The sequence below is a fragment of the Oryzias melastigma genome, linkage group LG10, assembly GCF_002922805.2.
Source record: "Oryzias melastigma strain HK-1 linkage group LG10, ASM292280v2, whole genome shotgun sequence".
Classification (NCBI taxonomy): Eukaryota; Metazoa; Chordata; class Actinopteri; order Beloniformes; family Adrianichthyidae; genus Oryzias; species Oryzias melastigma.
The window spans coordinates 20570383-20585728 of record NC_050521.1 but is presented as its reverse complement, the minus strand read 5'-3'; the positions used below and the strand labels follow the sequence as shown (position 1 = coordinate 20585728).

The window sequence follows — 15346 nt, the reverse complement described above, 5'->3', positions numbered from 1 at the left end:
CAGGAAGTTGGAGGCTGACTCCACCCACAGCCAAAATTTGAAAATCAAGTCAGAGGGGTGGGGCTTGGGGCTTGGGGGCTGGACTGTTATCATTACTGGAGCTGGAGATCATGATGGCAAACTTCTTAAACTTCCGTGGTTTGATCAATCACAAAATTAAACTGTAATACATCTATTCAGCTTGTAGGGGGCAGACAATTTTCGATTATATTTTAAAGAATTAAACAGTTTTATTTCAATTTGTCAAAAATGTGGCTCTGAACAACAGACAACACTTTTAAAGCCCCATTTATAGAGGTCAACAGCCAAAATAAGTTAATTTAGTGTTTGGTTACCCTTTAAATTAGTTGAATAAAAAGCATTGGGCAATAAAACAGCTTTTTTATTGACATAAACTTAGTTTTTTCTCACCTTTCTTGTTATGTATATCATGCTTGTCAGTGGGGCTTCCACTGTCACCCGTTCTCACATCAGATAGTGAGAGAGATAAACCTCCAAGTTCATTAGGCCTTGTTGAGATGGAGCTTCACAACTGAGAGCTTACCTTCTTTACGGTGATTAAATCACATTTTTTAACAATATGTTTGAGTCTCTAGCTCTGCCTCTCTTTGATTAGTCAGATGTTTAGCCATATGTTGCGCACAGCTGTCCAGAGATTTTTTTTTTCTCATATAGCTACTGCTGATTACAATGGATACAATTACATTTGTATACCATTGTCGGAATGCTTTAAGTTGAAAGATTTCATGTTATATTGAAGAGATACAAACAAACAAATGAAATGAAACTTATACTCATTTGTGATTATTTTAAGATGGTGTCCATTTTACATCAATAAGAGGAAAATGTGCAAAGTGCTAAAAAATGAACTCGCTAAAAATATAAACAAACTTCTCAAAGGGAATTATCAATAATAATCCCTCAAGATAACCTAAAGTTGACTTTGTAACATTTGTAACCAAAGTTCATATAGGGAAATTTGGAGGCAATTAATAATAAACCACTTCGAACCTCTAGAAATAGTTTCAAAATCTAGGATGTACCATCCACATGAACCATTTATCAATATGAATATACTTTTTCCTGTGATTATTGAGTGAATGGTTTTGACTTTGACAACAGCTTCCTTGTTTTGTCCCATCCGGAGAGCATATTCTCTTCCTTTTTTTAATTTGCGATACATAACTGTAATGACAATGAATTAGTTGACTTATAGCTAAATATGTACCTCATTACACTAAATGTGCATTTACGAGTGTCCACGCTCAATGACACGTGGATATGATAAGGGCGGTGAGCGTAGGTCGATATGCATTAAAACACAGCAGCTCTGTAAATTGGCTTTTGCTACAGACAACCATTAAAGCAAAAATAACAGTCTGAAAATAGCTTCAGCTGACCGTGAAACTTCTTAAGCATAAACAGAGACATGGCGATAGCTCGCCCAACGACAAGAAAAAACATCATTACAGTTTTGTATGTTAATTCTGTTGTGTAATCTACTATCAGCCATAAGGAACTAATGTTAGGTCAGTTTAGACACTGCAAATCCTCAAAGTATCACTCAAATTATTCCATATGTGTTTAGGATTAGTTGCTGCTCTTGATTTGTGAAATTTCCTCACACTTTTACTATCTTAAATGTTAATTTAAAGATATTCTAACCAAGGTGACACCACTACAAGTCCTTTTATGTATCTGTTATAAAATATGTAGATGCAAGATTAGGAAGTCTGTCTACTGCCTCTCTGTCTTTCTCACTTCTAACTCCTTCTCTTCCTCCATCGTTCCAATATTACTCCTCCTCTCATAGTGTCACAGTCCATATGGTGCTGCAACACTGTTGGTCTCCTGTGGCCACACTTCCCACGATGCATCTGTGGCTCTGGGCTTTTGATGCAGCCGATAGGCTGAGAGGACTGTGGTATCGACCAGCTATCGCCTGGTGTGAGGTCAGCTCAGTGCAGCATTGGTGTGTGTCCGAGCGGCACACATCACTGACTTTCAGTCTATCAGGGATTCTGCCAATCAATCCTCAATTATCTGCTCTTGGCTTTGCCTCCAGAGAGTTTCTTGTGTTTTTGTGTTGTATTCATTTCTTTAAAACACAGTTTTTCCATTGTAAGTGTGCTATTGAATTTTTTTTTCTGAACTACTGTCAGATTGATCCATTTCTCTAATTTCTTGAAACCACGTATGGTAAGTCGTCAGACCTTGGCAGCAACTTTACCTTTTGAAGCTATAATGACAATGGCCCATTTGGAAAATATCAAGGACACTTTGCTCTGTCATTTATTTATTTATTTTCTGTCTTTTTTTTTTTTTTAAGAGTTTTTCACTCTACCCGTTCCTTTGCTGTGGTGCTCTGAGCAGGCTCCCTCTTCTGTCTGTGTCCATGCAGAGAAAACAGAGCTTAACAGAGATCAATCCCATTGAGTCGAGCTCCTTTCACTACCCAAAAATCAATACCTTCTGTTTCATGTCCTGCTGCAAACTACTCACATGCACATATATGCACAGACACACACAAACCTGCTCTAAAGAGTGGCTGTAAGAACTGACCCATCCCTTTAGAAGTGACCTATCGGCCTATTGGCTAACTTGCTCACCGGGGGATACAGAAGTTCATAATGACAGCCTTGCTAGAGCAAAAAGGTCTGCTTTGGCATTCTTTGGTAAAGCAGCATTTTACAGCATTTGATTAAATTAGCAGTTCACTAAAGAAGCTCTTTAAAAACAGGCAGTCTGTCTTTAAAGAGAATAAAGGCAGGAACCTTTTATAGAGCCACACAATGATGAGAGGATTCAGTGTGTGACAAAAGAAGTGTATGTGTTGATCTGAACATAACTAGAAAGACACGGGAACTAAACATGGCTCAAATGTTGAAATAAAAAAAGATGGTACATAGCTTTGCAGAAACCATCTTGAGATTGCTTGGTTTTGCATTTCAGCATCAATTAGCAATTTTCATTATCAACATAATTGCTCTAACAAAGCCTGTAGAATTCTCTTTTTTGAGGCTAATACAAGTTTTATGCAGATGATCTTTGATTGATTAGGCAAATTTTATGACACATTTTGGGGAAATTGTATTGTCACAGGAACAGAAGAAACTTTTCATCTCCCAAAAGACAGAAGTCTAGTGACAACAATTAGGAAGAACATAGTGTATGCCTCAAAGAATAACTTGGAATATTTTACATTTGCATGAAATGTGTATCCGTTGGATATTAGTTGTTTTAGCATTTCAGCAGGTGGATTATTTTTACATTTCATTGTAATCTTCAGAGATAGCTTTTATTCTTCTTCATTTGAAGCTAGTCCAATTCTGTTAGATTGACCTGAGGGTTCAGGGTTGGTTTTTTTTAGAAACCTACCTTGCCTGGAGTACTCATCAGTCTCATGGTGTACCAGGTCAGTCATGCAGCCACTGTAGTGAAGCCTCTGCTCGTGGTCGAAGGCTTTTAGAGTCTCACTGGAGCTGTATGACTTCTGGGTTGGTACACGGCACTCGTCTGCATTAAGGGAAGAGGTGTTGTATTGGGAATCTTTGGAACAGCGACTCCCAGTCATAGAGCGGTGTCTATGGTCCTTCAAATCCATGCTGGTGTTGAGTTAGCAGGGTGCAAATTCAGAGCACAATTGAGGTGGACGATGAGCCAAAGGAAAGGGCAGTGAGGGGCCTTCCAACAGGCTTTGGTAATGTCAGTCTCTGCTTGAGTCACCTGGAAGACAGAGATAGGAAGAGGGGGAGGTGGAAGGAAAGGAAAAAACAGAGAAAGGTTGGAAGAAAATTAATGGATGTTCTGCTGTGACTCACTCTAGCCTTGCACTCCCCGTAGAACATACAGAAGACTTAGGTAAGAGGCAGCACTGCGAATGGACATTTGAGCAACCAGGCAAATATACAACACATCGGAGTATTGACGTGGGATAAGTAAGGCTATTGTGGGGAGAAACAGAGCTGCCAGCCCTGTGGTCCTTTGAGATAGTCGCCAATCGACCGCGCTGATGAAAAATGGTCAGCCGCTATTCAAATCTATTACATAAAACCGGGAGGGTCTCAAACATGAGCCAATCAACCCAAACTGATGCATTAAAGCAACAAAAGTGAACGGAAAGCCAAGAAAAGAAAAGACGAGCGGAATCACTGCAGATTATCTGTAGATTAGAAAAACAAAGGCCAACAAAAAAGGCAAATGTGTGCAACAGGAAGAGCGGAAGAAATGACTCAAGGGCATTTGAACCCTCTCCCTCATTATGAAAGTGAGAATGAATCCGGTTCCCTCTGAGGCTGTAAGCAATAATCAAACAGACTTACTGACATCCAGCCTCCTAACATACACATCCACCGAAAACTAAAGTAAGAAAGTGTCCAAGTCCATTGTCGTACCGAAACTTGACACAACTTGTTAAACGACTTGTAACCCAAGTGAACATGTCAATTATGACATTACATCCTCCTTATGTCTAGTCAAGATGTTTCTGTTCCAAAACTAGCAGATATTCTACTTCTTTAACCTTATGCTTGTGTCTGCCAATTACACATGATTATGATCTTAATAAAACATGATTCTAGTGGAGAGGCCTCAAGCAATGAGTTGCACTAAGACCTAAAGATCAAAGTACAATAATACAAGAAGGAGCAGTAATTGACAGGAACTCTTCCAGCAGTAGGCTGGACGTGATATTTATGGCAATAAATAGGTCATGCATCGTTCTATTACTCGAGGCTGAGGAGAAGTCTGATCCACCCACTGCATTACAGCTCAGCATTGTGTTCTCATCACAAGTCCTGTTCATCTGCGAAGTGTTTAGCAACATCAGTGAAGGAAAAGGGTATATCAGAACAACAGGCCTCGTTTGATTTAAAATATATGATGTAACTAATTATGCACTGAATTAGAGCAAGATTGAAAGTGGTTGGGAAAAAAAAATAAAAGGGTGCTGAATGTGAGTCAATCTATTCAACAAGGGCTCATTTTAAAATGCTTGGAAGGTAGTATTGAAAAGTGCTCTGCTATGTCCATTGATTAACAGTAGGTATTAAGTCTCATAAAGAGCTCATTATGCTCAGGCATCCATCACACAAGCTATTAGAGCTCAACCTTAATGTGTTTGTACCTTGAATGAGGGACAAGGAAACAAAGAGGAGTACTGGCTTAGGAAATGTAGAGACATTCTGACCAGTGTTGTGGAAACAATGGGGGATCTCAGTTTGAGCTATGGATGTGTGTCTGTATCTGTATAGCATGGGATATGTTATGGTTGTGTTAAAGAAATAAATTCAGTTTAGAGAAACTGCAATTACTTTCTAATTAAAATGTATGTCTGTCTATCACAAGAATCCATTGGAGATGAATTTAACCAAAATTTCCTCAGACCCCGCCCAGACAGACCATTGATGTTTGTAACTGGATCCAAGATCTATAGGATGGACAGTCGTCCAATTGTTCTATAGCTGCTTTTATCCTACTTGCATGCTTGGTGTCTCACCCGTTAAATCATGATATTCTACCAAGAAGGGCTGTAATGGTTAATCGACTTAGTCATTTAATAGATTTAGATTCATACGATCCGATCAGATAAATCTGTCTAAGGGAAGTCGTTAATCGCACTATACCATAATAAAATTGTTTCAAAATGAAATACATCTATTATAACTAATATTGTAAAATAGCATTTGGATTGAGACACGGTAGGTTTATTTTACTTAAAATGACCAAGTCCCATCAGACTACACACATGTGATGGCAGCAGAAAAATGATCAAGTCATCATTCGCGTGGAAACACTTCCTGCTCTGTTCAGTACCATGGTATTTATCTCTGAGTCAAAGCGGGGGAATTTTTGGCTAAAAATTTCCTGAATTAATTTTAGGTCATTGAATTGGATTATTCAAAACAAATATCAACTATGAATTTCATCGACAATGACAAATTATGATACGAATCGAATTGTTGTTGACATGAATGGTTTCCAGTTTCTGCTTTATTGATCAGACATATCTGATCCAGATAATAAGCACTAAGTGATACAATAGAAATAATATGAAGGGGAGAAAGTGGTCAAACTTAAGAGCAACGGTTGGTCAACCCAATGACATCGCATTGAAACGTAAAAACGTCATAAATCTGAAGATCAGTGTGTAGACCAAATTCTTAACATTTTTTATTTAATTAAACATTTTCAACTGCTTCTTGTTTTAGAAATGTAAGTTTAAGTCTCATAATATGGATTTTCTATTGATTCTTTTTTTTACTTCATCAACAAAATAAGATTTAAATAAGAACTTCAGTTACCGTGAGTTAGTGGCTTCGGGTCAAGTCATGGTGACCCAAAGAAACATGACCAATAACAAAAAGTCATAGTTTATTTACTGAATATTTATACAAACATCCTGATAATGCCACCTTACAGGAAAACAGACGGCCATACAAAACTAGACAAATACCTGCGCAAACTTTCCACTACAGCATGTTTCCCTGACAGGCGAGAAAAAGGGCTGGACGAAGGAGAAAAGAGACATGTTTGCAACCGTGAAGTGACCATGAAATCCAGGCAAAATGAGAAATGTAATTGGAAGATGACAGAGAGGGTGGAGAATTCATTTTCAAAATTACAGAGGGGAAGTGTGGTACAGATACCCCCCCTTTTTTTTCTCCTGCGAGTGACGGCTTTGAAAGGAAAATACAGAGAATGGCACAATGCAAATTCAGTGTAACTAGAAATCACACCAAGTTAATTGGAAGTGAATGACATGAATGGGATTTCACCTTCAACTCAACTGTTAAAAGAGAAAATTCAAACAATGAAGAAGAACCTCAGTTATTTAAAAATTATGCGTTGATAATTTCAATTCATCATAATATATAGACATAAAAAATAAACTGTACAAATACTTTAAAAAGTATTTTAAAATAGGTTTGATACGATGGTATATATTTCTGGAAAATAAACTAAACTCTGTTTGAGGGTAAAAAAAAAAAAAAAAGAAACAGTATCTTTCAGAAACAGGTACATTTGTGGCTTAAAGTTGCCTCAGGTATTCTGCATTTTCTTGCATCATGCCTGAAATCTGCCTAAAGAATCTGCTGCTAAAGCACCCAGCTCCTGGAACGTGCTGATCTCAATCACTCGGGCTCGGCTCTGCATATTATTTCACTGCATTTGTAATGGTTACATGTACATTGGCAAGATTCCCAAAGACAGCTAGCATGAAAGGGATTCCATGCATCCACTCCTCTTGCTCTCATTCTTCAATAAAAAAAGTATTTAGGTCTATATGTGAGTGAGAGTAGGCACTGTTAAGGGCCATCAAGCTGTGGGAGCTTTCCTGTCCAGATGACTCCCAACTGCAGCCAACAAGAAGGTTCACAAATAGCGCCTCTCTGCAGACTCCAATCTGTCCTGATATTCACTGACAGACTTATTCTTCTGCTTCTGTTAGGTAGCACCTTTAATGAGAATCTTTTTGGGATGTTTTGCTATACATAAGCTGTATTTAACACAACTTTTAACTGTAATAAAATGTTTTTTCTGTTATTGCAATGTGTTAATATCTTTAATGTTCTGATGCTATAAAATAAGGCGGTGCTGTTTTTATAAAACATCAGTCATGTAAATTATATAGTTATATTTATAGCTATTGTATACTCAATATGGTTTTATTAATATATTAGTATTAAGCATTTGATTTGATTTTTAGATTTTGCATTAAAAATATTTATTTTATATTAGGGTTGTCACTTTATTGCGTTAATCGCAATTATTTAATTACAAGAATTTTAGTCCATTATTTATTTATTTATTTGCATTAATCATTGTTGCTTTTGATGGTTACTTTCGTCTTAGTACACACCTGAGGCAGGCACTATCCTGCTCAAATCATGGTCATTTAAAAAAAAAACTTAAATGTAATATAGAATTTTAATCTCATTCTATTTTATATTTTTCAAACCCACTTTGTCGTGTTGTCATGGTTAAATCTTAAGCGCGCGGCACGCACCGAAACTTTCTCCTCTCGCTCCTTTTTTTAGAAAAAGTGCAGCAGGGGTTGGTGCTGCAAACAGCTCCGACCTGCTTCAGGTGGCTCACCTGGCTCACGGGCCTTCACGGCCGGCCGAGGTCCGAGCTGTTTGCAACCCTTGCTGTCTCTCGAAAAGTGACCGTCATAAGAAGTTAAAAAATATAATTATTTCAAAGGGAAAATCCACCTCTTAGTCCTTGTTTTTGTCAAGATTTATAAATGTGGTAAGAACTCTGGACCTGATGTTTTTTATTTTTTTTTATTTTTCAAGTTTAGGAAAAAAAATAATTAAATAACCCCTCAGTGGTGTCAAATTAGAGATTTAAAGTCTTTTATAACAAAAAAAAACTTAATAAAGCCACCTTTTTCGTTTTATTTTGAGCTCTTACTGCCACAAAGTCACAAATAAAATTCCTCAAAATGAGGCTTTTCACAGCAACTATTAGGTTAAAAACATTAAAATCAATTAATTAGATTAATTTTATTCACGATTAATTAATCATATACAAAATGAATCGCATGAAAGCACTACTTTATATATAAATATATTTAGTTCTGTGGTTTCTGCCAAAAATCCCATCAAGTCTGCTTCCATCATTTGTGTTCTCCACAACTACATTCCATGATGCTCAGGTTAAATGTGGCTTATTTTAGTAGTTATTTCTTTTTTTTAAGTCTTTAATGTTTTGCTTCATTACATTGCAGCCTTATTTTTGTAAAAGGTGCTGCACACAAGAGTTGCAGAATTGATGGAGAAATGTAATTACCACATTTTGAATTCAAATGTTGGTATTTCAAAAATATAGAGTGGATTTTTTTTTTTTTTTACAGTAGGGTTATATAGCAAAAGCGCAATCGAAAATAAAAGAAAAAAAAAACAAATTTAGACAATGTAAGGACTATAACTTCCACAAAGAGACAGTTTATACAAGATACCTGTGAATGAATGTGTTCATTAGACTTTCATTGCTACTCAATAGGCTAACTCTTATAAATGATCTTCAGTTGACCATTAGCGTAAATGACCACTGGGGTAAATATAATCTGTCAAGGTTACGTTTCAATTGATGCTCATAATTGGCACAAGTCTTGTAATTGTACCAAAATGAACAAATAAAAAAAAAATCTTCATTGTGTATATGTTTTGGAGTTGGCACCTGTTTATTTTATTTTATTTTTTTCTTTTTAATGATAGTGTTTAACTTCTAAATATTTAATATATTTCTAAAATTATTTGTTGTAAAGAGATTTGACAGTTAATGTTGTTTTCCCATTTTGAAAACTAATTTAAAATGGATATTGGTGATGTTAAAAAAAATAGCTCATTCTGAAACATGGTCCTTTCATAAAAAAATAAAAAAAAAACTACAAAAGTGTCACTACAGAGCAATTGGCTTCAATTTTCCACCATTCTCATGCTGCTGCTCAAATTAACTTGTTTACACAGTTTTCTCACAAAGACAAAGAGTAGAAGACACAAAGTGATTGAGGAAAAACAAAGAAGACGGGGAGAAATCTAAGAGGTTGTACGAGAAGAATCCTTGAAAGCGACGTGCACTTAGTTACTAATCATCAAAGAACCTGCTTGCATCTTGGCTTCAGGAGAAGCATTCAAGCTACAGCTAAGCACTTAAAATTAGAGTATTAAGCATACAGTCAAGGCTGCTTTTACATCACCAGGTTTCTTCTTTCTATGAGATGATTGCAGCTGAAATCACATTTTCAAGTGGTAATCCCTAATATACTGAAAATATTTGGCAAAAACAGTTAGGATAAAGAGTGGGAAACTTGATAATACCCCGAACCCAACAGATAAAGAGTTTTGCACTGAGAGGTTTCTTATAACACAAAGTCATGAATTAAATTTACAATCACTGACAGCAGTTCAAAATATTAACTATGACAATAAAGTGAAAAAAACAGTGGCAAGGACATTCATCCCCCAAATTATTTTTACTTCTACATATTAAAGAAATTAAAATGGTGTTTTTGGTGTTTAGAACATGTTCTTGTGGCTTGAGAACATATCTAAATTACATTAAGCTCAAAATTACATTTCTGAGTTTTTCTTTATTCAAAGAATAAGAGCGTTTATCTTCATCAAAGGACCTTGGGATCCAAATTATTTGTTGAGAATCAAGAGCAGACAAAATAATTTAGCTTATTTGTGACGGACGAGCTGAATTTGATGCATCACAAGCTCTCTTCTCTGCAACAGGAAGGAACTCAGAGGCACATTTCTGCTGAACTCCTGCCACACAAAAACAGACTTTTTTTTTTTGTCTGATGTTATTCACATGTATTTACATGCAACCAGCACAAAAAGTCACAGAAATTCATGTTGGACACATGTAATATGTGCAGCCAAGATGCAGACTGACTGCATGTTGTTTTCTGCATGTATTTCAAATCAAACTAAAAGTTAAACTCTCATTAGCTGTCATGCTCATGGCTGTTGAAAATGTTTTCTCTGCATTTGATCCATCCTTAGGAGGAGTGGTGAGTTGCAGACACAGCCGTGGAACCCTAACCAAAACCAGATTAAGTCCTAAACCGGGTCTGTGTGGCACAAGAAAAAGTTTAGCATTGGCAGCACTTTTTTTTGGATTATATTCATATTTAAAATACCACTGACAGTGATTTCAAAATAGCTCAAAAGATTATCGAAATGGAACTTTTCAGTCTGTTTGAACCTGAACTCTAACAATAAAGACCTCAGTTGTAATAGCAAAAGAATTGTTGCACTAAAAGTGTATTAGACAAAAAAAAAAATCTTTATTCATACTCCCTGCTTTTGTCAAAACTGCTGATTTTAAGTACAATGGAGCTCTACATACAAAAATGAAGAAAAGTTGAGCTGACATGAATGAGCCAAAGAAGATGAAGTTGACACTTGAATTGCTGTTCATGAGATTTTTTCAAAGGGGAAAAAGTTACATAGTGTGGCATATGTTTTAGCGTTGTTTAAGTTGGAATATTCAGTTATAGAATAAAACTTTATGTATGAAAAAAGTTTAAATTTCCTTCCAAATGAATGTATTTGTTTCTATAGGATGACTAAAAGAATGGAAACAGATTTATTTCAGATCCAGGAGCGTCTGTGTGCTAAAAGCAAAAAAAAAAAAAAAACAAACAAATTAAATAAAATAAAAAATGACCCAATTTTGATGGTTATAAGATATCACAAGTATTTTAATCCTTAATGGTTCTGTATGCATTTGTAACACTTTAATACTGAGCTACTGAACGCATTATGATTCCTTCTTAAATGAAAAAAAAGACCCAAATTTCACAAAGCAGTCAGTCATTTTTGCGATTGCAGCACTTTATCATTGTGCTGCTAAATGTTCTACAGTGTGGCTCCAGACGGCAGTGATGTGCAGCAAATTCCCCCATCTCATTTCTGGACTTATTAGCAAGTGAGCGCATAATAAATGTGTAGTAGGTTTTACAAATTAGGTTGCCTTTCATCTGCACTGCCAAACAACAATAAGGTCACAAACAAATATAAGAAGAGATACATTCTCTGTAATGGGACCAATTCTACTGAGTTTCGTGTCCCTGCAAGTTGTTGCACTATTAGGAAATTCGATGAGAAGAAAAAAGCAATAATTTGCCTAAAATTGACGTTAAAAATCAGAAAAGCAGAAAAGATTCTTTTGTAATTTATTTAACATATTTTCTTCATGCATTATTTGTGCTTTGCCTGGATTTCTCCCAGTCGAAATGCAATAGATATAAAGTACTGTGGAGGTCACTATTGTTTGGGCTGGGGGGGGTTACATTTGCCAGCATTCGCTTCTGTGACTCAGAGTTGTGGTCCCTGCAGGGAGTTGAGACGGATGAAAGTTTCCACACTGATCAGGACCTGTGAACAGATCTCATCCACCTTCAATTTTCTCTCTTACGTCTCCCATCTCGGCTCCCTCATTTGTCACGATGGAAATGAACGGAAGGGGAGGTGAGACGGGGAAGGAGTCATCCCTCTCTCTTCCTTGCTCTTGGTGCCTGTGTAATCTCCACACTGGGCTGCAGAGTGCCACAGAGCCTCTGTTTATTAGACTAATCCTTAAATCCACATTCTGCAGGCCTCGCAAACGCCTCGCAGAGCTCTAATCTGACTCAAAACAAAGGGATTAGAGGCGACAAGGTCCCTCTCTCTGTCTCCCTGTGTCTGCCAAAGTGGGCTCAGGGTGATGCACACATGTGCTGAGAAACACACTGGCACTGTTGCATATACTCTTGCCTGTCATGCCCATATTTGCTAAAGACTGATTGGCACATGCAGACCCTCAAATACACACACACACACAAGGGTACGAACACTGCGAACACAAACTGGCTGCGACAAGACAGGCAGTTAGAGCCAAGGTGCAAACAAACTGGGTAATTACACATAGCTCAAAAACTCATGTGGGAAATGACGAACAAGATGAGAATGAGCTGTGGGAATGAGACACAGTGACAGCAGGGAGGATATACTTGGAATAACTAAGCAAACAGGCTTATATTATAAACACACACTGTTGCAAAAGCAGCTAAGGACTGGATTTATTTATTTTTTCAGAAAAGCAGCGAAAGCTCGGGTTCCACCTCAGAGGCGACTGGCTTTGTACAGTATACAAACAAAATAAAATGTCAACAAATCAATACTTGTCGAGCGTTTATCTATATTAAAGGACTTTGGGATCCAAGGCGGTGTAGCAAAATTCATCCCAATTAAATGCTCAGTTGAGGCTTTCAACAAAATGCATGAGAGACCATCCCATCCAGGCGCCACAGCTGCGACAGGTGTGCAGGAAACATTACACCCCTTCTGTGCTGCTCACACAGTTTCACTCACACTTTCTTCTCTTTGTTCTCAGTTAGCAAAAAGAAAGATCAACTGTTGATATTTTGGATGCTCGGTTAATGCTAATTTTCACTTAGAATAATCAGCGGATGATTTTTTTTTGTTAGTTTTGCTTGAATAAGTAAGTGACAAGTGTAATTCTTAGGTTGGCTAATTAGAAATGAGCCAGTTTGGCATGTGGAGAAGTGAATTTTGATTCATTTGAACTCTAGGTTCCACTTTTCATTAGACTGTGGATTTGTCTGAATCCCTAACCACTAAAAAACTATATAGTACCCAGGATTTTAAAACTAAATCCGACACTATGCTCACTCCTTTTTTTTTTTTTTTTTTTTTCAAAACGGCTGAAATTACATCACTGATTGCATGAATTGAAAATCGAATCAATAAAAAACATTTTACGACATCTATTTATGATTGTGCTCTAATTTGGAAAATGTGGATGTTTTATTATAAAATTACAATTGAAATTGAAATTGCTAATGTAGTGAGCATTGATGCATACTGTTTTTTTGCAAAGGCTTCTGGGAAATTTCTAGGGCACCCGATTCTTGAATTATAAGTGTTGCCCAAATCTTCAATTGCAAAATCAAGTGCACAAAAAAAAAAAAAAAGGTGTTTAAATGTATTTTTTTTTCAATAAAGCATCCACATTTTCATCATCAGAACACAGTGGAGTTAAAAATGTTTGTTTGATTCGATTTACACTCTAAAATCGGTGATATCATATTCGCTGTTTAGAAAAAAAAAAATAGTGACTATTGTGTCTGAATCCATTTTAAAATCCAGGGCACTATATTGTGCCGCACTAAATAGTTTTTAGAAGTTAGGGAATAGGGTGGGAATTTGACAATTTACTCTACCTTAGATTTAGTTCAAACCTCATTTTTTGTTTCACGATTTTACTTCAGTTAAATACATGATTTGTGTAACAACATAAAAGCAAACCAAAAAAAAAATGGAAAAACTCTATTTTCAACTTGTTAAACTGCAAAAAATAAAGAAAAAACTTTTATTTGACTTATATTAAGTCTGGTATACTGTAATAACTATATGAAACAAAAAAAAAATCTTTCTCTTTTTTAAACTAAGGTTCAATCTAGAATCTCCAGTCTGGACTCTCTAGAAGATTCCAGAAATGACACTGAGTTTGGCCTTGACCATGGTGCAGTGGTTAGCACTCTCAGAATCACATTCTGGTTCAAATCCTAACTGGGACCTTTCTGTGTGGAGTTTGCATGTATGGGTTTTCTCTCAAAAACATCCTTCATAGGTTCATTGGTGACTCTAAATTGGCCTATAAGTGTGCATGTGAGTGTGTGGCCCTGCAATAGACTGGCGACCAGTTCAGGGTCTATTCCACCTTCACCCAACAATAGCTGTGATTCAGCAGCTTCTGAAGATGGATGGATGGACATGAAAGTTACATTATCAAGTTTCTTTTTTTGATCAATACAGTCTGCCAGTGTTATATTACATGTCACTAAAGGTCCAAGTCTTTAATGAAACCCTATTAAAGCATGTTTTTTTTACTCATAATGCAAACAGGATTGACTTTTTTCTTGAACTGTTCTTTTAATTTAGCAAATCATCTGTGTAATACAACTATAAGTGAAAAAAAGCCCTCTGCATTTGAGAAATGTTGTGTAGCCATGCTTACTGTTTCACAGTCATTTTCATTCCTCCTGAAGCATGCAGGCGGATACTACCTGTAAGTGAAGGTGCAAGCCCAAAAGGGATACCTTTTTTGCCCCAGAGCCGTCAGGGCAAACTTTGCTTCAGTGAGTTATTAAAACAATCGAGGACTGACAAGACCTGCATTCTGTTGCAGGCAGAGAGGGCTTGGGCTTAATAACTCAGTGTCACGCCGTGACATTCTTACCATCTGTCTGAGTAAAATATTCAAATATGCAATAAATGTCACAAGGGACAGACGGTGACATTGTCTAATTAACACTACGACAGAGGTGACACTCGGGAGGTTTCGGTTGGCTTTTTACTGTACAGCCTCCAATACTTTTGCGCTTGTAGCTCGACAGAGAGGTGAAATGTTGGGGGACAATGCAGAAATGTTGCTGTCGTCCTGTCTTTTTAGTGGAACGTAAGCGATTGTTTAAGTAAACAGAAAAGTGTAGCTCTAACACACATATTAAAAAGTGTAAATGACAGGCGCTACAGAGCCGGGCAACCCCGGAGCAGTGAATAAATGCCAGAGAAGATTCATTTCCTCCGGCTGAAATGTCAAATAGGGGGTGAGCAGTGAGGAGACCAAATTGTCAGCGTTATAAGACTATCTAGCTTCAGCTAAAAAAAAAATCCCACAAATATTCATTACTAAAGCCTGAGTAGCATCAAATATTTACCTTCGAACTGGCATCTAAGAAAAGATAAATGTGAAATTACTCAGAATAATCTATAAAACATAATAAAAAGGTGAGGGATTTTTGGTAAAGATGGGACAGACT

General features: G+C 36.7%; 1 protein-coding gene across 5 annotated transcripts in view; it reads right to left on the bottom strand.

Annotated features, from left to right (window-relative positions):
* tenm2 (teneurin transmembrane protein 2) overlaps positions 1-15346 on the bottom strand; it is a 233838-nt gene that overhangs the window by 173946 nt on the left and 44546 nt on the right. For all 5 annotated transcript variants that reach the window (XM_024283212.2, XM_036213959.1, XM_036213958.1 and 2 more), the window contains exon 2: positions 3379-3726. In XM_024283212.2, coding sequence (XP_024138980.1) covers positions 3379-3604 — 226 coding nt within the window. In that variant the 5' untranslated portion in view covers positions 3605-3726. The remainder of the gene's footprint in view (positions 1-3378; positions 3727-15346) is intronic.